At 42.4% G+C, this 23,640-nt stretch overlaps 1 protein-coding gene across 1 annotated transcript; it reads right to left on the reverse strand.

The window, feature by feature from the left end:
- Positions 1-686: 686 nt before the first annotated feature.
- Positions 687-22,008, reverse strand: LOC119486118 (ankyrin repeat domain-containing protein SOWAHC). Its single transcript, XM_037765993.1, has 11 exons — positions 21,968-22,008; positions 19,479-19,601; positions 19,184-19,195; positions 18,314-18,316; positions 12,806-12,892; positions 9,488-9,490; positions 9,324-9,326; positions 7,377-7,449; positions 3,644-3,739; positions 1,475-2,135; positions 687-1,153 (listed from the first exon to the last, which is right to left on the reverse strand). The coding sequence occupies exons 1-10, from the start codon at positions 21,968-21,970 to the stop codon at positions 1,987-1,989; spliced, it is 552 nt and encodes a 183-aa protein (XP_037621921.1). The 5' UTR covers positions 21,971-22,008; the 3' UTR covers positions 687-1,153; positions 1,475-1,986.
- Between the last annotated feature and the right edge of the window lie 1,632 nt (positions 22,009-23,640).

Raw genomic sequence — 23,640 nt, forward strand, 5'->3', positions numbered from 1 at the left:
GAGAGGACAAATATGCTTACTTTATGCAAATGTATGTATATATTTATTATTGCAAATCAATTAACAACACAAAACAATGACAAATATTGTCCAGAAACCCTCACAGGTACTGCATTTAGCATAAAAAATATGCTCAAATAGTAACATGGCAAACTGAAGTCCAACAGGCAACAACAGCTGTCAGTGTGTCAGTGTGCTGACTTGACTATGACTTGCCCCAAACTGCATGTGATTATCATAAAGTGGGCATGTCTGTAAAGGGGAGACTCGTGGGTACCCATAGAACCCATTTTCATTCACATATCTGGAGGTCAGAGGTCAAGGGACCCCTTTGAAAATGGCCTTGACGGTTTTCCTCGCCAACATTTTGCATAAGTTTGGAGCGTTATTTATCCTCCTTCATGATAAGCTACAATGACATGGTTGGTACCGATGGATTCTTTAGGTTTTCTAGTTCTGTCAGCGTTGTGTTCAGTGTCTGATAGCTGCGAACTTTGCTAATTCCCGCATTAACTGGACTGAACGGTTGTTATTAGTGTAAAGTCATCATTGACTCAACTGCTGCTGGTCGGCCTGATTGAGGCTCATAATGAGCTTTATGCTACGAGCTAATAGAGGGAAGTTAATGACGACATCAATGAGAGAGAGCGGGAGGTCCAACATTTACAGACCAGATTCAACCAGACCAAACTACTTTTAATTGTTCCTCCACAGATGAAACATCAGGATGCAATAAAACACATCTGCATCGTAAAATCAATGCTTTATAATAATACCTGGGTCATACGCTGTTCTTGCTTTTGGTGTTGATTCACGCCATGTCGTCTGTACTGATCACATCATATGATTTAAATACGCCAAGAGGCTTTTAAATGGTACTTTTCTAGTTGTTTTTGGTCCCTTTATTTCCTACACTGGATATATTTATTCACCACTTCACAACAGACAGAATATCAGACGACAAAATGAAACACATTAATGAACAAAAACAAAATAATGAAGCCAGTAAATGTAAATAAATTCTCTCTGTTAGCGTCCGTTACTGCACTCAGTGGGACCATAGAAGTCAGAAGTAGATTTCACTTTCCACTCCTCAGAGTCGGCGTGCACGCCGATCCAGATCGTCCCACAGGTGTGATGGGCGGTCCATCACCTGCAGAACAGTCCTGACAGATGTGATCACAGCATGCTGATGATGGCTAAAACTTTTATAATGTTAATCAGTGCTGCTAAAACCCAAATAAACCTCAAGAAAGTTTAACAGCAGTGACCAAACACAGACCTGAAGAGGATCAAACTGTTGTTCCACTGGTACAATAAAGTACTCTGAATAGGTTTTACGTTGCGTTTTACTGTGTTGTGTTTTGAACGTCTCTTAGTGCAACTCAGACTACATATGATGCATTCAAATGACTTTCTGAGAAGTAAACCTCCAACACTGGTAAGTTTAGTATGAACACAGCTGGATTCTCACAAGATCACACGAGAATCCGTCTTGTCAGGCTGCAGGTAATGTGTCTGTGTCCGGACCAATCAGCGTCCTGTGCAGCTAGGGGGCGTGGCTTAGGGGTGTGTGACGACACGGAGACCGTTGGTCCTGAAGAGGTTAGTGTAGCTGCTGCAGTAGCATCAGTTCTGTCAGAACTGGAGAGTTCAGGTCAGGTGATCCATTTATTACAAATTAATGAGAACTTATGAACATTTTGACTCTTTTACAAAGTTTACTTTTGACTTGAAATCTGTCATTGAAATGACTAAATAAAGTCACAAACACAGGTTAACTAAATATAACTAAGTATAACAGCTACACCGAAGGAGCTGAGACTTCCAGGACGAGATGGGACACAAACTCAGCTCTTATCAACCACCTTCACCTTCAAACCTGTCGCTGTGTGCTGATGCTGCTGTTGGCTACACAGAGAAGAACTCATGCAGCGGGGAGGGTGGTCTGGGTGTGGTGCCATCATGGAGGGTGAAAGGTAACAGTCACAGGTGGAGGTCCAGCACGTCGTGAGAGGCCGACAGCGGCGGCGTCCCAAAATCCAGGTTGAGTTGTCCCTGACTGCGAGACCGAGTCAGCAGTAACGACGGCAGAGCGTAACGCTGCGTCCGTCTTCCCCGGAAAAACGTCCCACCTGAGGACACATCATCAACATCCTTCTTGATCCGGGAACTTTACGGTACGTTAACACAAAGTTCACTTTTCACACAGCGCAATTAAATACAATAATCAATGCAAAGTGGACGCAAATTCGTGGCAGGCGACACGAAAGGGAGTTTAAATATTTCAACTGGAGCGAGAACTTGGCGTGACGCTGTGTGGTGAAAGCCTCTCAGCATTGAGATTGTCCTACTGTCGTCACTGACGTCCTGATGTTGATGAATCAGAAATGGAGGAAATAAATCTTGTATGTGTCTGTGGTCACCCAGAGCTACAATAGTACATCATATCTGTACTGAGACTGGACCAAACTCTGTGTAGAAACCACAGACTGTCTATGGTAGAAACAACAGCGTTGCTGCCGTATTTATTCCTAGATGACTTTATGTTGAGTGTTGATGGAGCAGCTGCATAGCCTGGCACTGATCCATCCAAACTCCATTCAGAAAACAAGCATTTTAAAAGTTGTTTGCTTGTTGTCTTGGTAACTGACCTGACAAAGCATGAATTCAGACTTTTTACTAATCAGCATCATTATGTAGTTATTTCAGCATCATTTTGATCTGTTTATTGATATTAAATCACAGCACAATCTGTTTATTTTGGGTTCATACCGCAGTAGTGACGTGTGGCTGCTAGATACAGTCAGTGCAATGACACTGTATGTGAATACAGCTCGCCGCCGGGTGATATTATGGACCCAGACACGATGGCGCTTGGTTTTCTGACATATCGGGGACTTCCACAACATGTACAAAGCAGCAACAGAGGTTATTTCTTCCATGGTTGATGGAGAAAAGTTGTTGGTATCTATGGAGACAAGCTCCTCCTCCTCTACGGCACATCCAGCATGAATGAACACAAATGATACCAGTGGACCGACTCTTGCGAGTAAAGTGAGGTGAAAATTCGCTTCGCTCTTGGTGTGAACACATCATAGCTCAATCAATATGCAGATGATGTTGTTATAAACATGCAGCATCTGATAAATAATGAATTAATAATTAAAATAGGAATTATATCAATATGTGATGAAGAGTTTTTAATGGGGCCATATCCTGCTCATTTTCAGGTTCATACTTGTATTTTGGGTTTTCTACTAGAACATGTTTACATTAATGGTCTCATCCTGTCTATGTGAATATCCACCGTCCGTCTGAAACACTCCATTTTAGCACCTGTCTCTTTAAGAAGCCCAGTCTGCTCTGATTGGCTGGTGAGAAAAATATGGTTCACCTTTGTAAAGGTAGTTCTCCTGCTGGGGGCGATATATCCAAATGAGCCTGAAAACTCAATCAGGGTCCAATGAAATAAGAAGATTTATTATTATATATTATATATTATAGTGACTCGACATCAGAGGGGAACATTTTTATCCTTTTATGCTTGTTTTGGATCACACAACATGCTTCAATATAAATAATATAATATATTATCTGTAGTTATACAGCAAAAAGCATGTGAACATGAAGCGTGGGTCACCTGACTGAGCCTGAGGTTTGTTGAAGACGTCGGTGCAGCCGCTCCAGTAGTGGACTGCCGTCTTCCCGTGATAATCTCTGATGGAGCTGTTAGCATCTGATGGAAACAAGAGAAGAAGAACACGTGATGCTAGACGACCACTAAATATAATGTATTAGTATTACTCTGGTCAAAGAGCTTCAGATCAGGTTTATTTCATGTTTCTCATGAAGGACAGGACGGACAGGGAGAGAGGGGGAGGAACATCCTGAATGACCAGGATGACTACCAGGTAATGGCCAAAAAATAAGATGGCAACAACCAAAATGCCGAACTCGCGGCTTCAAAATTATGAAAAATATGCAGAAAATATGTGAAAAATATTAGTAAAATATGTGAAAAATATAAAAAATATATGAAAAATGTAAAAAAAAAAAAAAAAAAAAAAAAATGAAAAATATGCGGAACACATCTAAAAATTATTAGTAAAATATGTGAAAAAATGTCAAGAAAGTTATGAAAAATTTCCCAAAAATATGTGGAAAATATCTGAAAATGATTATTAAAATATCTGAAAAATATCTGAACAATGTCCGAAAGATATGTGGAAAATATCTGAAAAATATTACTAAAATATCTGAAAAATACATGAAAAATGTCTGAAAAATATATGAAAATTATTAGTAAAATAGGTAAAAAAAAAAGGTGAAAAATGTCCTAAAATAACAACATTGGCACCGGACAAAACAGCTTCTTCTCCTGTTGAGTTTTATGGCGGTTAGCATCCATAAGTGTATTAGCACCATCTGCAGGACCGTCTCTTGCCCCATCTATTCCAGCATTACCATGTGAGAAAAGGCTCAAAAGGGAAATGTTCCTGAACGTAGTGAATGTGTGAATAGTGGAAATCACTAGCGGAGCCTGGACGGTGATCCCAGTAATTTACCGGGAACTCTCTGTGAAACACAGTCAGTACAGCGCAGGTAGAGACTGTAGGACTCCCCTCAACCTCTGGCTTCCACTATGAATCCACCTTCAGCCCTTCAACCAAACAGTCATGGTTCTCTTTCTGATGGTTTCATTTGAAGGTAAAAAAATTTAAAATAAAGATCATCTCCGACTCGACTCATTCTGACCAGTTTTCTCTTCTGAAAGTCATATTTAAAATGTTTTCCTTATTATGTCAGCCGGGACTTTGACGACTTTTATATCTCAGTCACAACGATGAGATGTACGACTCAAACCTCCAGACATACAAAGGATGAAGTATCCTCAGTGTTGGTTTTCTGTCTCTCTGTAAACTCAGCAGATATAACATGAAGGATGAACTGTGTTGTTTAACTCTGAGTGTGAGGAGGCTGCAGACGAACCCAGTCATCATCATCATGTTGCAGCACAGAGGAGGATGCTCGGTGTGACACTGGGAAGTTAATGGTTTCACTGAGTAACTGAAGACAGTTAAACTCCCACCAACCTCCTCCCTCCTCCATCAAACCCAGTTTAAACTGCCAGAACAGAAACAGAAGCTGCAGCGAGGACGCCTCAACTCAGCTTCATCAGTCTCCTCTATAGATACACGCCGAGTTCAACGCCGGACACAGGTCGATATTTAGAGTAAAAGTTTAAGCTTTTAATGCAGAGTTTTGTCTGAGTTCCTCCACATAGATTTATGTTTAACATCAGACTGATTTGAAATGATTAGTTGTTGCTGTATTCGTTGTACCGTGTGGTTAGCTCATGAATTGCTGCTGTTGCTGCTCTGTGAATTTCTGCTGGACAACCAACATTAAAGTACATTGTTGGGTCGAATTACCCATGAAGACAGTATCCCTCCGACCCAACAGATTCATATCTTAATTACTCAATATTTTCTACACTCAAACTCAAAAAGCGATATAAACAAAAATGTGTATTTGAATCAAATCTAGTGCATTAAAGCATGAAACTCTCAGGTGTTAAATAAAACATTTGTACCTATAAGAATAAAACGAGAAAATATGACAATATAAAAATAGGCAAATTAAACATATAAATGCCCTAAAAAGTGTGTTCAAGTGTGTTCAAGTGTGTATGTATGCACTTTAAGATCAAGCTGAAACAGGAACAGATTGAGGTTAACTTTATATTCTATTGAATAATTACAAGTTGTTGTTGATGTGGAGTTGTACGAATATGGGAATATCTATCTAGAGCCAGAGAACAACAGGAAGTACAACAGCGACTGTTGTAGTGATTGATTGACAGGTCTGTTCAGCTCTGTGACTCTGCAGAAACAACGTGTTCATATGGAAACATGTTAAATGTGCAGACGGTGACCCCGGTGACCACATGAGTCGACGGTGGTTACAGGGCGCCGCCGCAGCTCCGCAGGGATCATCAGAGTCCATCATGAGTCGGCCTCATTAGCACCAATATCAACTCCTCTTTTCCTGTGTGTGTGTGTGTGTGTGTGTGTGTGTGTGTGTGTGCGTGTGTGTGTGTGTGTGGACTGGACTTGTCAATCTGTCCGTTGGGTGTGTCTTTTGTCTTTTGTCTGCCAGAGGCGATCTGCATCACTACCTCCTCCTCCTCCTCTCAGAGAGGCTCTGAGGCGTGGAGATGGAGGAGGAGAAGAATCCCTCGCTGTTTGATTCTCAATGTGTGAATATCAATTTCATACGTTATTATGAATAAAACCCTCACACACAACTACACAACCAGAGAGAAACAACAATATTAATGTTGTATTTGTGTGTTCCAGTTCTCTTAATAATAGATTATATGTTAGTTTAATTTCATTATTGAGTATTAGACTGCTTATCACCGCATTACTCATAATTTACCTTCTAATGTTTGTCTCCAGACACTCTTGTATAGTTTTCTATTTTTTATTCCTATTTTAGTTTCATAAAGCTCTTATTATTTATGTCTTTGTGCTGCTGCAATAACTGAATTTCCCTGTTAATCAATACATTCATGGGTGATTTAGTAATGGTAAATAAACATGTGAAAGATGTCTGAAATTTATTAGTAAAACATGTGAAAAATTTCCCAAAAATATGCGGAAAATATCTGAAAATCATTAGTAAAATAGGTGAAAAATAGGTGAAAAACGTCAAAAAGATATATGAAAAACATCCGAAAAATATTCGGAAAAAATCTGAAAATTATTAGTAAAACATGTAAAATATGTCAAACAAATATATGAAAAATGTCCAAAAAATATGAAGAAAATATCTGAAAATTATTAGTAAAATAGTTGAAATAATTTGTGAAAAATGTCTTAATATTATCTCTATCTATTTCCCTGTTGATCAATAAAAGTTTATTTTATGTTATCATTAACTTTTTATTACATTTTGTATGAAAACTAAAAAATATACTAAAATATCTGAAAATTATTAGTAAAATAGGTGAACATTTTTTGAAAAATTATAGAATAATCGATTCTCTCTATCTATTTTTAATCTATTCTTATTTTAGTTTAATAAAGCTCTTATTATTTCTGTCTTTTTATGCTGCTGCAACAACTGAATTTCACTGTTGATCAATAAAGGTTTATCGTTTATTATCATTCACTTTTTATCACATTTTGTATGAAAACTTTGTAGTCTGGTCAACATGACCAGTGTGGTCAAAAATGTTAAAAGTTGTTGTAGAGTTAAGAAGGATGGAGAGGAACACGTTCTCTCTTTATGTTTGTTCCTCATGAATCTGAAGGAGGATTTAAGGTGGACTGACTCACTGAAGGTGGATTTAAGGTGGACTGACTCACTGTGAGTGTTGATGAGGGCCTGGACGATGTGCTGGTGGCCATGGATGGAGGCCAGGTGGAGAGCTGTGTAACCCTGGAAACGACACACAGTATTATGGTCTGTACTCACAATAACATACACCATAATGATATATATATATATATACTGTATATGTATAAATAGAGGTACAGTAGGTAAACTGTGATCCTCTGTGAGTAATCACAAGAACTCAGAGTGACTTGAAGTAGGTTCATGCTACATGAGGTGGTTTGGAAAGTTTTCTTGGACTTTTTCTCACTTTGTTCTCAGCTCATCTCGTCTCTACATGATGTGTAAATAAACAAAGTTGTGTTGCTATAAATCAAACATGCTCAGACTCCAGATGGTTTTAAAGTTGATTAAAAGTGTTTAAAGCTCCTGAATCATGTCCCAGATCAGCCGACTTGTTTACAGTTTACAGATTTTAGTCTGAGGTGTGAAACAGGAACCAGAGTGAGTTCAGAATCCACTGGATCAGTAAAATCAGCCTCCTGTCAGCTCCAATAACGGAGGATCTGTGTGTTCGTCCGTCACTCCGTGTCAGTCGCCATCATTTGTTCACATTAACACGGCGAGTCCCAGCGGATCGGCCCGCCCGTCATGCTGAGCTGCTGTCAGCGTCAGAGACGAACAAACGCTCCGTCAGTCCACCGTTTCCATCCCGGATACATGACAGTAAAGGAACGGCAGACGGTTTGAAGTCGGTGTTGATTAGGAGAACGGGTCTGTAGTTTACAGACTGTAAATGGGCCCTGGAGGCTGTCTGATGTGCTGTCACACTGTCAACGTCTTTACCGCCACTCTGACACCCGTTACACAATAAACTGCTATATGATCATTACTATATATATATATATATATATATATATATATATATATAGTTATATACGATGCCCTACATCCTGAGGGCTACCTGGTTGATCCTGCCAGTAGCATATGCTTGTCTCAAAGATTAAGCCATGCAAGTCTAAGTACACACAACCGGTACAGTGAAGCTGCGAATGGCTCATTAAACCAGTTATGGTTATATATGATATATATATGTATATATACAGTGTATATATATACAGTATATCTATATCTGACTGACGTGATCATGGTGCTGGGACTAATAGCAAGTAAACACCTCAGACTAACATGAAGACGTCTCTGAGGCCGTAAACACACCGTCTGACATTTTGTTGAAAGGTTGAGTTGCTTTCATGTGTTTTTAAAATGCACTTTGAGCTTCATATCAGAGCTAAAGGCCACGACAGCAGGAGGTCCTGAGAGCGGAGGCCTCAGTCCTGATCCAAGATGATGTCACAGCGAGATCAGCTGGTAGCACAGGAAACAGCTCAGGTTACATCCACACTAATACGTTTTAAAACAGATAACTTCTGCTACGTTTATGCCTGGTGTCCTCACTACTCCGCCGTTTTCGAGATATTTGAAAATGCTGCTGACCCCGTTTTAGTTTTAAACCCGGGGAATACGTTTTAGTCAGGACGGACAGAAACGGAGACCTTTAAAAACGATGATGCAGAAGCCAACGTTCACTTCCTGAATGGGTCTGATCAGTCACGACGTGTCCTTCCCTGATTCGTCATCACATGAACCGTTTCTGGAAGAAAACAAACGCTCTTCTGGATGGAGATCGTTTTTGTTTTAAAACAACGTTTAGTGTCCTTAATCCTTAAATTTCACCTTAAAAGTCACTGAAAAGTCCTTGAATCCTGTCATATCTTATAAACCTCAGTCCTGAATCTGACGTTGAAGTGAAGAGTTGAATTCTTTTCCTCTGATTCTCTCTAAAAATCTCTGTCTCTTTGTGCACATCTGGAGCGTCCTGTTTTCGTGTGACGACTCCACTTTAACCACATCTGTGTCTCATGTGCTGTTGTTTTAAAAACATTTTTATAAGGTGGATTAATTAAAAGATGACTTACCCCCTTCAGAGAGACGAGGCAGAGAGAGGTCAGAGAAACACAGAGGATCAAACACTGAGCCGCAAACTCACCTGTCAGAGCTCTATTTCCTTAAATAGTGTGATATCTAAGGGGAGTCTGGTACAGCGGCAGATTTCTAAAGTGAGAATGGTTCAGAAACTTACGTGCTGTTGGTGATGGATGGTTGGAGAGGAAGATGAAGAGGATGAAGAGGATGAAGAGCAGATAAAAGAAGAGAGAAAAAGATATTTACTCAACTGCGTTCAACATCTGGAGATATTACTGTGAAATAAAAACATATCCTGACTTTATTTACTCTCTTTAAACGGGGTGAAGGGAAATCATTATTGCAACATGTTTCTTCACATATATTCTGAGTACAACTCAGAGGTCATAAATCTTTTCCCAAAGGTCTCCAAAAAACCTACGTCCCATCGTCTTCACATACATCCCGTAGTCTTCATCGCCTACGTCTTGTCATCGCCTACGCCTTGTCATCGCCTACGTCTTGTCATCGCCTACGTCTTGTCATTGTCACCTACGTCTTGTCGTCGCCTACGTCCCTTCGTTGCCTACGTCCCGTCGTCGCTTACATCCCGTCATCGCCTACATGTACGTCCCGTCGGCGCCTACATGTAGGTCCCGTCGTAGCCTACATGGACGTCCCGTCGTCGCCTACATGTACGTCCCGTCGCCGCATTCATGTATGTCCCGTCGCCGCATTCATGTACATCCCGTCGTCGCCTACATGTACGTCCCGTCGGCGCCTACATGTAGGTCCCGTCGTCGCCTACATGTACGTCCCGTCGTCGCCTTCATATACGTCTTCTTTTTCAATTGAGGAGGTGAGGTTGAGGAGAGTATCTGAAGCGCTGCAGAGAGAATCCATTACAGAAGCACTGAACCTCCTCCAGTGAATCCAAAGCGTTCTCTGAGAGCGGAGCTATTCCTCCCTCTTAATGCCGCTCTATGGATTATTGATTTCTGATTTGCTCGCCGCTCTAGCTGAGGGTCTTTTTATCAGAGCCATTACCTCCTTAACGATTAGAGACAAAAAGTTAATTATGTAATTATGGAGCCAATGAGTGACTTGTCTGCTTTGCTTTGCTCTGGTGGGGTTTGAACATTATCTCCTGTGTGCTCATCATCAGCGGCAGCGGCGGCGGCGGCGGCAAGCAGATTAACACTCACAGAGGCAGATGCTAAATTGAATTCTCCAGGCCCACGGCTGTCTGGAAGCCATTAAGTAATCACAACATTGGCCCGTTCGAATCAATCCACTGCACACTGATGACGCTCTGAGTGTGTGCGTGTATGTGCGTGCGTGCGTGCGTGTGTGTGTGTGTGTGTGTGTGTGTGTGTGTGTGTGTCAAACAGCATATTTTCACTCCGTTTCTATCGACTGTGAAAGCAGAAATAAAAACAAACAGCTGATCTTTAAACTCAGAGCTGTTTTAAAACCTCACAATCAGAACCAACGTTCACGTTTTCTATTACACAGACATCTGATCCGTTAGTTTGGTTTCACATTTCAATGATGAGAGCGCACTAAAGATCTACCTGACACACCTACGTCCCTTCGCCACCGTCTACGTTCCGTCGTCTTCACCTACGTTCCGTCTTCATCACCTACGTCCTTTCATTGTCACCTACATCCCCTCGTCGCTTAATGGGCGACGGGACGTAGGAGAAAGCGACAGCACGTAGGATAAGACAACGGGATGTAGGCGAAGGGATATTGGCAACTGGACGTAGGCGACGGGACATAGGCGACGGGATGTAGGCGACGGGACGTAGGCGATGGCGACAGGACATAGGTGACGGGATGTAGGTGATGGGAGGCAGGTGACGATGACGGGACGTAGGTGAAGACGGAAGGATGTAGGCGACGGGACGTAGGCGATGACTGCGGGACATAGGTGAAGACGACGGGATAAGAAGTTTCACAGTTTTAAATACTGCTGTGATCGGGCCTTCAGAGCCTTAATTACCCACCATCTTAGTTTAGTATGTTAGCATGCTAACATTAGTTTAGTATGTTAGCTAACATTTAGTGTGATGCTAACATCAGCTAATTATCAGTAAACACAGAGTCCAGCTGATGAATGTCTTTAGTTCTGCAGGTATTTGGTCATAAACCACATAAACATGTTGACGTGATGATGGTGACAGAGGAAAAGTTATTACAGTTCATCCTGAATGATGAGCCACATTTCATCACCATCCATCCCATAATAGTTGTTGAGATGTTTCAGTCTGGACCAACAGACGTTATGATCCATAAAGCCGTGATGCTACAGGCTGAAAGCTAACGTGTGAAGATGTTTCTCTGCAGCAGCGGGAGGATTACGGAGGTTAACAAGCCTCTGCTGTTGTTTGTTGTGGCGGCGGCCTCTGGCCCGCCGAGGTTAACGCCGTGAACTTGAGAGGCTGAAAGAGTAATTGGAGGAGAAAGGCCTCGTGGGGCGTCCACTGTACGTTACAGCGGGGTTAAACCAGAGCACGGATGATATATAATTGGATAATGAAAAACCCCCTACAGGCTTCACAGGATGTGTGTGTGAGAGTGTGTTTGTATAGTAAATCAGGTCTGTGTGTGTGTGTGAGAGAGAGTGTGTAGCATTGTGATGTTGTTGAACTATTTAATAAACATCTCTGTAAATTAATATTCTCTCATATTAATCTGGTCAGCAGCTGTCTGCTCGGCTCCGTCTCAGCTGAGTCTCACGTAACCGCGACCTGAACTGAAGCCTTTATTGACACTGCAAGTCTATATTTTTTCAACAATACGTGTGTAAACGTGAGGTTGATGCCCAATAAAAAAGCACCTACATCCCGTCGTTTATGCCTATGTCCCGTCGAAACCACCTGCGTCCCATCGCCCGGACCTACATCCCGTCCACACTGCCTATGTCCCATCATCTTGACCTACGTCCCGTCCACACCGCCTATAACCCATCCTCACCACCCACGTCCCATTGCCTATATCCCATCGTCCTGACCTACGACCACATCGCCTACGTCCCATCATCTTGACCTACATCCCACCGCCTACATCCCATCATCTTGACCTACGTCCCGTCCACACCGCCTTTAACCCATCCACACCACCCACGTCCCATTGCCTATGTCCCATCGTCCTGACCTACGTCGCATCCACACCGCCTACGTCCCATCATCTTGACCTACGTCCTGTCCACACCACCTAGGTCCCATCATCTTGTCTTACGTCCCGTCGCCTATATCCCGTTGACACCGCCTACATCCTGTCGCCTAAGTTCCGCCGCCTAGGGGCGGACTGTCCTCAGTGCGACTGTTATGTCTCTCCGTTGGACAGGAAGTGAACTGTTCCTTTAAGGAGGAGAATCTGTGATGAAGAGGATGTTACTGTGGTTGTTTATGAACTGAAGGTCCAGCTGAAGTTATTAAAGTGCATGACGGCTGCTGATTCTGACACACACACACACACACACGCCGCTCACCGATCTGACGTTGACGTCGGCTCCGGACCGCAGCATCATGTCCGCCGCCTCCTGACGGCCCTGCTTGGCTGCCCAGTGAAGCGCCGTCTGAAAACACACACACAGTTTACACACCTTCATCCTTCCAACCTTCACCTTTTCTTATTAGACGTTCATGACTATTTAAAAATGAATAAGCATCTAAAAACTTTAAAAGTAATCCTGATTTACAGCAGAGCATATTAAAAGGTTTTGACTGAAGGAAACTGTGGACAGCAGCGTTGCTCACGCTAACAGGCTAACGAACAAACACCACAGTGAAACTAAACTACTGAACTTACAAACTTGATGAGTCCGATGGACGTCAACAGAAGAGACAGAATAAAAAGAGACTTTCTGTCAACACAGTCATGAAGGATGTGATTCCAACATCGGGTATAAACAGTGATAGTAAAAAATAAATGTCTTCCTGTATGTGTGAACGTGTCTCCTGCTAGTCCCAGTCTAACATGTCTCTCATCTATTCACACCTCCGACCCTCTTCTGTCCACATCTGAACTGGACAGAAGACGAGTAAACATCAGTCAGCTGTAATCTGAGCTAAATACAACTGAAAGCTGAATAAGACATTTCTAGTTGACTAAATGTTATAATCAACTTTGATGAAGTGAAAACACACTGTGAAAGGGTTAAAACACAAACAACTCCCAGACCAAAAGTTTTGGTCCAATTTTATTTTGCTTCTAGGAGATGTGCTGTGAATAAGGAACAGTATTATTTTGACGCAAAGATTTGTACATTAGCAGGAATGTTGTTTTGACTCCAATAAAAAGATTTACACCAATTTCACCACTGATGTTCGTCATTCAGGATGTCGTGTACAGGATGGTTAACGGAGCTTTATTTTGGCGGTGTCTCTGTGATACAGGCTGACCGCTGAGCTGCTGCCAGGCTGCTTCAACCGCCACGCTTTTCATTAGAAGGTGCTAACTGAACCCCGCCTCGCCGCCGGACGCTTCCGACACTCACTGAGATTGTTTGGGCCTCACGCACACACACACCTCAACACACACTGCAACACACACCGCAATACACACTGACAGCAGTGCTTAGAGGAGCTGAGAGGAGCTGAGAGGAGATGAGAGGAGATGAGAGGAGCTGTGAGGAGATGAGAGGAGATGAGAGGATCTGAGAGGAGATGAGAAGAGCTGAGAGGAGCTGAGAGGAGATGAGAGGAGCTGAGAGGAGCTGAGAGGAGCTGAGAGGAGCTGAGAGGAGATGAGAGGAGCTGAGAGGAGCTGAGAGGAGCTGAGAGGAGCTGTGAGGAGATGAGAGGAGATGAGAGGAGATGAGAGGATCTGAGAGGAGATGAGAGGAGCTGAGAGGATCTGAGAGGAGATGAGAGGAGATGAGAGGAGCTGAGAGGAGATGAGAGGAGATGAGAGGAACTGAGAGGAGCTGAGAGGAGATGAGAGGAGCTGAGAGGAGATGAGAGGAGCTGTGAGGAGCTGAGAGGAGCTGAGAGGAGCTGAGAAGAGATGAGAGGAGATGAGAGGAACTGAGAGGAGCTGAGAGGAGATGAGAGGAACTGAGAGGAGATGAGAGGAGATGAGAGGAGCTGTGAGGAGATGAAGGAGCTGTGAGGAGATGAGAGGAGCTGAAAGGAGCTGAGAGGAGATGAGAGGAGATGAGAGGAGCTGTGAGGAGCTGAGAGGAGATGATAGGAGATGAAAGGAGATGAGAGGAGCTGTGAGGAGCTGAGAGGAGATGAGAGGAGATGAAAGGAGCTGTGAGGAGATGATAGGAGATGAGAGGAGATGAAAGGAGCTGTGAGGAGATGAGAGGAGATGAGAGGAGATGAGAGGAGATGATAGGAGATGAGAGGAGCTGTGAGGAGCTGAGAGGAGATGAGAGGAGATGAAAGGAGCTGTGAGGAGATGAGAGGAGATGAGAGAAGATGAGGAAATGAGAGGACATGAGAGGAGCTGTTAACCCACATGGAGAACACAACTCATTATGAGCTGAGACTCCATGATACTCTCTAATAGATCATGTTGTATTTATGTCGTTCCTACAAACTGCTTTAATGTTTTATTTAATGTCTTATTTCTTCTTTGTTGTTGAGGTGTGAGCGTTGGTTCCTCTGTGAACTATGATTACCCAGAACACGTTTCTCTGGTTCACAAAGATATTTACGTGAATCTCTGAGCAAACAAAATTGAATTTCATTTTCCACTAGGGCTGTCAAAGTTAACGGGATAACGCGAGGAAAAACTGTCAGGGCCATTTTCAAAGGGGTCCCTTGACCTCTGACATCAAGATATGTGAATGAAAATGGGTTCTATGGGTACCCACGAGTCTCCCCTTTACAGACATGCCCACTTTATGATAATCACATGCAGTTTGGGGCAAGTCATAGTCAAGTCAGCACACTGACACACTGACAGCTGTTGGTGCCTGTTGGGCTGCAGTTTACCATGTTATGATTTGAGCATATTAGTTATGCTAAATGCAGTACCTGTGAATGTTTCTGGACAATATTTATCATTGTTTTGTGTTGTTAATTGATTTTCCAATAATAAATATTTACATAAATTTGCATAAAGCAGCATATTCGTCCACTCCAATGTTGATAAGAGTATTAAATACTTGACAGATCTCCCTTTAAGGTACATTTGGAACAGATACAAAATGGGTGATTAAATATTGTTATTCTGCAAATCCTGCAAGTGTCTGCTAATTAATTCTCAAACGATACAGAAATGAATGGAAACCAATAGCTGCCTGCAAAGTGGGTAAAATCCATTAAAAGATCTAATAAACAGTTTGAGCAGAAGAGTCAGCAGGAATGTAACGTATTCCTGATTTGTGGATTCGTTCAGAATCGCTGGTTGAATAAACGCAGCGTGTGACACATTCACACATTTGCAAACATGATGGACACCTGTCTGCCTCAGCAGGACGCTCAGCTATCGTCCTCTGACAGATCCAGGAGGGCAGCGCTGACGGTGACCCGGCACAAACTGGCAACTGCCTCCCGACGGCGGGCGGCAGTGCGGCGGGCATCTGCTGGCCCGTTGGTGGCAGAGGAGTGACGGGCAGAATGAGTTAGCGCTGCTGTGGGAGAGCAGCAGGGAAAAGGCACATCAAACAGGCGTGAATTTCACTCCTTCCGTTTTGATCAAGTGAAGCATGAAAAGGAGTGTAATACTCTCAAGTGGCGCGAGGGTTACACCATTGATGTTGTTATTTCTGCATGGGGAGGTCCATGCAGCTAATGGGAGGAAGGGGGGCAGCGCATTAGGCGAGGCCATATGGAGGGGTCCTTTTGCAGAAGCTCTTGAATAGGAAGCTTAGAGTCCCATAATGCCGTGTGAAATTCTACTTCTGGCATCGGCGGGGAGTTTTCAAAGCCGGCCTGCAACAGTTCGACCATATGTGCCGGTTTGAAAGAGCCTCTTTTACTGGGTGGAGAATCACACTTTGACTTAACAATGAATCTGAAGAACATATGTTGGGACTGGAGGAGGATCGATCTGTAAACACTGCGTACAGATTAGTGAGCTCCCCGACGGGGTGAGCTGTCTAAACGAGGACAACCGGACTTCATCCGCCTGTTGACCGACTCCCACATTCTCACCGTATAACTGTGAAATCAGGACTTTAAGAACAGAAAGTAAAAGCACACGGAGGAGACGGTGGACTCAAACACTGGAGCGAATGAAAGATGTTGAGGCTGATTGTGTGATGATCAGTCCCTCCCATCTGCCTCGCTTCAGGCTCACTGTTTGCTCAAATATTAATTACCATGTAATTACAATATCATTACACATCCCCATTGTCTGGGCCGCTGGGCCGCTCAAATCACACAGTCCCTAATGAGCATGAAGTCTATCCTGCTGCAGCGTCCGACTGCTAATCATGGCCGGATTATGAGACAACGGGGCCCTGGGCACAGACGTGGAGACGGCCCCCATCCCTCCTTCATAGGAGCAAGACCCCCAGACTGAGAGGGACACAAAATGAGCACAAAGAGACGCAAAACAACCACAAAGAGACACAAAACAACTACAAAGAGACGCAAAACAACCACAAAGAGATGCAAAACAACCACAAAGAGACACAAAACAACCTCAAAGAGACGCTAAACAACCAAAAAGAGACGAAACAATCACAAAGACACACAAAACAACAACAAAGAAGCGCCAAACAACCACAAAGAGACGCAAAACAACCACAAAGAGACACAAAACCACTACAAAGACACACAAAACATCCAAAAAGAGGCGCAAAACAACCACAAAGACACACAAAACAACCTCAAAGAGACGCTAAACAACCACAAAGAGACGAAACAACCACAAAGAGACGCAAAACAACCACAAAGAGACACAAAACAACCACAAAGAGTCGCAAAACAACCACAAAGAGACACAAAACAACCTCAAAGAGACATTAAACAACCACAAAGAGACGAAACAACCACAAAGACACACAAAACAACAACAAAGAAGCGCCAAACAACCACAAAGAGATGCAAAACAACGACAAAGAGATACAAAACAACCACAAAGACACGCAAAACCACTACAAAGACACACAAAACAACCACAAAGAGACGCAAAACCACTACAAAGACACACAAAACAACCACAGAGGCGCAAAAAAAACACAAAGAGACGCAAAACAACCACAAAGAGATGCAAAACAACTACAAAAATATGTCCTGTGTCTCTTTGTGGTTGTTTTGTGTCTCTTTGTAGTTGTTTTGCGTCTCTTTGTGGTCGTTTTGCATCTTTCAGTGGTGTTTTTAGGCCTCTTTGTGGTCATTTGATTAAATATCAGCAGTCACTTGTAACAGAGGTTCTGACCCAGAGGCCCATTCACCCTTTGGGCCTCTGGGCCTGAGCCTTGTCGACCTGTTCAGTAATTCCTCCATGCTGCTGATATTAACGTGACGGTAGCAGAAAGACAAGAGGAGCATGGTGGAGGTGGAGGTGGTTGTGTATGTAGGACAGTGTTTAGCATAGTGTGGTGGAGGTGGTTGTGTATGTAGGACAGTGTTTAGCATAGTGTGGTGGAGGTGGAAGTGGAGGTGGTAGTGTATGTAGGACAGTGTAGGACTGTCAGGTGTTTGGCTGCTCGGAGCTGTCAGGCTGTCTGAAGGGAGGACTACACGCCTCGCAAAGCAACGCAGCCTCTCTGCTGCTTCTGTACACAAACATGCCAGAAAATGGGACGTCAGTGTGAATCCTATTTACATGAACTGCATTTTTCATTAACCCCCCCCCCCACACACACACACACACACACACGCAAACACACACACACACAGTCCTGGCTTCAAAGAGGCGGCAGACGTCCGAACATCCGACTGTCTCAGACGGCAGTGAAGGCACCAGACGGTGGTGAGGGAGCTGTTCTCTGTGATATCAGCACTGAGCTAATTGAGGCAGAAGTCAGTGTGTTGTTGTTCCACTGTGTTTAGATGATTAGTGTTAACGCCGCCAAAAGGAAAAGACAACTTACCCCCTTCGTGTACGGCGGCATTCACATCACACAAGGTCGTCAGTCGAGGGGGAGGTGGAGACAGAGAAACAAAGAATACTTTAACACTTTCATTTATATCAGCTCCTCTTAGAGCAGCAACCTGTGAGCAATCAAACACTAGAATAATTAAATAACGTCTCAATTAAATAGCTTCAACATATTTACTCACTCATTGCAATACTCTAGATTTTTCTTATTGTCAATGAATTCAAAAAATAGTGTTTGATATGTGTGAGATGATGAGGCCAACCAATGTTTTCCTCTGGCATACAAGTTTAAAGGCCTATTAAGATTATCGCCTGATTTTCTCTTTTTATTATTAGCATTTGTTAATGACAGTGAATTATGAATGACTCGTCTTGATATTTGCATAACAGATGGGTGTTTATGGGATGTATTGTTGTCAAGTACTTTGCTAAACTTTGTCTCTGTTTTTTACGAGACTATGTTTTTTTATTATGTCTAAAAATATTGATAAATACATACAAATCAAATCCTGTATATAACATTACTGCAATTATTTCTTATTTCTTATTATATTATTATTATATTATATTATATATTATATTATATATATATATTACACGGCTGTGTTGAATACTCGATTCTGATTGGTCAATCACGACATTCTGTGGTCTGTAATTTCTCTATAGCAGACCGTTGCTATGTATAACAGACCGTTGCTATGGGCGCAGCTCTGATGTCGGACTCAGGATGACCGTCTTCGTGTCAAAATATTGATTTCTTCAGTAAGTAGCCGTGTAATAAGCGGGATAATGTACAGCGAGTGGGTCATTGTTGTGAAAGAATCCCCGACAGGGCGATGCTGCATGAGTATGTTTTACTCACAGAGACGAAATCCTGACGAGAGCAGAAGAGAAGATGAGAGAAAGTTTCATTCAGTAAATAAAAAGATTCTGATTCTGTCAATAATATTTCACAACTTCAGTCATTTAACAGGTATTTAGTGATGAACTGTTGAAATGAACTTTCAGCCGGCGTCAATTGGTTCTGTTAGCAGCTCTGACAGCAGTTCACCTCATATCAGAGAATAACATCACTGATTCATTTCTTCTTTAACTGTTACGTAGACAGAGTAATCATCTACAGTCAGCCTCTAGTAGGAGATATTTTATAAATGTACCTTCTTCAGCACCAGGCTGGGCTCCTGAGCCAGCAGCTGACGCTGGGCGGCCATGTTCCCCAGAGCTGAGCTCCTCCACCAGAGCTTCTCCAGAGGATCCAGCTGCACCCTGTGGAACAGAGACTGGGGGGGTGGGGGGGCAAAAAAGAAGTCTGATTGTAATGAACCAACTTCTCACTTCTGTTATCACATCAGTAAACATTGTAAGATGGCTACGGACAAAATCAAGCTGGCGACAGCCAAAAACCAAGATGGCAACGGCCAAAATCCAAGATGGTGACAGCCAAAAACCGATATCGCAACACCCTAAAACCAAGTTAGTGATGGCCAAAAACCAACATGGCGACGCCCTAAAACCAAGATGGAGATGGCCAAAAACCAAGTTGGCGACGGCCAAAAACCAAAATGGTGATGACGTAAAACCAAGACAGCGACGGCCAAAAACCGAGATGGCGACGCCCTAAGACCAAGATAACGACGGCCAAAAACCGAGATGGTGACGCCCTAAGACCAAGATAACGACTGCCAAAAACCAAGTTGGCGGCGGCCAAAAACCAAGATCGCAACCGCCAAAATCCAAGATCGCAACCGCCAAAATCCAAGATGGCGACACCCTAAAACCAAGATGGAGACTGCCAAAAACCCAAATGGTGACGGTCAAAAACCAACATGGTCAACATCAGCATTGATCTCACTGATGCTGGTTCATCTTTTATAGAAATACCGTGGTGCAGTGGTTAGCACTGAAAGGAAAACTTATTTTCTGCTGGATTGTTAACTTTGTAAATTGAAACAAACAGAAAAAAACATAATGACCACAGATCTACTACGGACTCAACCCTTATATTCAGACCATGTGACCCTGTTTCCAAACAATAATATGCTTCCAAACCTGAGTGTCTGGATCATGTCAGTAACTCTGGGTCCATCAGGCCTCCCAGCTACACTGAGAGTATCTGATGCTCTAAAATAGACCCTCAGCCTGTAATATGACATCATGTGTTGGTATTTTCCACGTCCTCGTTGTCCTCTGGCCGTGGCGGGGCCCGCCGTGCTGCAGGGCGGGGGTCCTTATGCCATTAGTGGTGTTTATTGTCCAGCAGGACGCCGTGGAGCAGCAGCCAGCCTTTAATCAGAGACCCGCCGGGCCGTCCTCTCTGGTCACCTGATACAGCTCCATGATAATTACACACAGAGGGAGGCTGTTCTTCAGCCTGACAACACACACAGAGACCAGGTGTCCTCACAGAGACCAGGACAGACCAACAGAGGACCTGACAACACACACAGAGACCAGGTGTCCTCACAGAGACCAGGACAGACCAACAGAGGACCTGACAACACACACAGAGACCAGGTGTCCTCACAGAGACAGGGACAGTGTTAGTTGAGAAAGTTAACATTAACCAATGGGACCAGATTACCCCTACCCCATCTTGGTTTTTGTCTGTCTCCAGAACTGGCTAGTTAGTTAGATAGTTTGTCCGGAGACTGACAAGCTAGCTAGCTAACGCCTGCTCTCCTCTCTGGGAAGTAGTCTCCTGGTGGCCAACGGCAGCGCTTCTCACAAACCGTCGTTTTGGTTACTGCTCCGAAAAGATGTAAACTAGGGCCAAAGAACGTATATCACCAAGAAGTGAAAGTAAATAGTTTGTTCTATTGCAACATCAGCACCCGGCAGCAGAGCTACGCTTCTGCCATTTTGGACTGAAAGCGACTACCGGACGCCAGTAAAACGTCATATTCTACTGAAATGTCCTGTCTTAAACAATAAAATATTATGACTATATTAAACGTTTTCAGTCCAAGATGGCGGCAGTGGCTGTTGTAAAAAAAAACACTGGGGTTTCATCTCTTTGCTTCTATACTCTACATACTGTTTATTCAGACAGAAGTGTAGAACGATAGGACACAGATTGGATATGTAGAGCTGAGTATGAGATCTCAGACGCAGCCTTAATCCATCATTTATTTATAATTCACATTTTCCCAAACCGATGTTAACACTGAATCAAAGCTCAGAGCTCTTTCTATCATAAAGTAGAACATCTCTAGTTATATTTTTTACAAATTCTTTTATATATAAATATTAGTTGATTGCTAGTTTGATAATTAATTAATTGTTTCAGTCACTTTTCGAGAAAACATTTGCAGCTTTTCTCTGTTTGATAATAAACTGAACTTGTGTTCTGTTGGTCGGACATAAAAAAATCAATCAATAATCATTAGTTTTGTATAGTTATAAAAACTAAAACTTGTCCATCATCTCCAGTTGAAACCAGAGCTTCCCTGCTGGTTCCAGTCAGAGAGCAGTGGGAGGCCGTCACAGCCAATGAGCAGCCGGCGCTGCGTCCTGTCAGGGAGCAGGACGGCAGTGATTATGGGATATCACCATGGGAACAGTGTGGGGGGGGGGGGAGCTGACGGCTCTCCACTGTTCAGATAACACACACACACACACACACACACACACACACACACACACTCACCATGACAGAAGAGGCAGCGACGCTCCGGCTGTCGTCCTCCTCACTCTGAAACACAACAACAACAACTGTGTTCAAAAACTTCAGTTTAACATTCACAATAAAATCACTAAAACCTGATTAACACTACTTATTTACTCAACACCTGACTCAGCATTACTACACACCAGCAGTGGTGGAAAGTAACCAAATACATTTACTTCAGCACAATTGAGGTACTCATTTTATGCTACTTTATACTTCTACTCCACTACAAAAAGTAAATATTGTACTTCACTATCTGACAGCTACTGGTTGCAGCAGATCCAGATTTTAGATATAAAAGATGAACAACTCAATAGTATATGAACAGTATATAAACTGACCAGGTGCATCTATAATAATAATCTAATATATGAAGGGGTTCAGTCTGTGTTTACAGTATATTTGATGAGTACCTTCTGCTGATAAATACTCGCTGTAAGTACTAGTTTATTTCTTTATCTTATTCAGCAGGTCAATAAAAATACATACTAAACACAGCATTTTACATCTTAACCAAAAAACACAGCAGGAATGACATTAGTACACATATATTAAATAACATCACATAAAGAAACTAACCAAGATGAAGTAGGTAATATTTCTAACACCTCCAATGTTCGATTAACTGCCTTATCAATGGATTCCTCAGGTTCTCTAGTTGATACCAGTATCTTCACTCTAGCTTTAAATCTTTAAATCTTTAAATCACAAGTTGCGTTAATGCGTTAATGAAATTAGTGCCGTTAGAATGAATTTGAATTCGTTATTATGACGTTAACTTTGACCGCCTTAATTTAAAGGAACACCGGGAAGCATCTGGCGGTGAGGTTGCAGATTACAACTTCTCACGTGTACCAAGCGTGTTGAAGCGCTACGGTGGCTGACGTGAAAACTTAAATGCTCTTCTCTAGAGCCAGTTACTGAACAGATTAGAGTTTTTAGTGTGTGTGTGTGTACGTGGGAAGTGAGTGGTGAAGCATCCTTTTAGACGGATGCAAAAAAACAGAAAATCAAACCTGTTCTGAAAACTTTAATGACGGATGAGAGTTTCTGAGTCAGCGTGTAACGTGAGTGACACAACGTGCAGTCGTATTTATTTTTAAATGGGCAACAGTTTTGGACAAAAAATACAGACATGGTGTGCAAAGGCCTTTACTCTCAAAAAATTACGACATTTTTATTCAACATATTCCAATATTTTCTGGAAATATTCCTTATTTGTTCTCACAATATTAGGACTTTTTTTATTTAAAATATTCCAATAATTTCTCGAAATATTCCTTTTTTTGTTCTCAAAATATTACAACTTTTTTATTCAAATATTCCAGTATTTTCTGGAAATATTCCATGTTTTTTCTCAAAATATTACAACTTTTTTATTCAAAGTATTCCAATATTTGATCGAAAATTCCTTTTTTATTCTCAAAATATAACAACTGTTTTTATTCAAAATATTCTGATATTTTATCGAAATATTCCATTTTTGTTCTCAAAATATTACAACTTTTATTCTCGAAATACTGGAAACAAAATCTTGAAATAATTTTTTTTTTTTCTGTAACTGTTATGACTCATATTATTATGACTTTATTCTCTAATAATGATCTGTCGCGTGCTTCTCATGCACACCTTGTTTGTCTTGGTTGAATTTT

Source organism: Sebastes umbrosus, chromosome 4, assembly GCF_015220745.1.
Source record: "Sebastes umbrosus isolate fSebUmb1 chromosome 4, fSebUmb1.pri, whole genome shotgun sequence".
In the NCBI taxonomy this organism is placed as follows: domain Eukaryota; kingdom Metazoa; phylum Chordata; class Actinopteri; order Perciformes; family Sebastidae; genus Sebastes; species Sebastes umbrosus.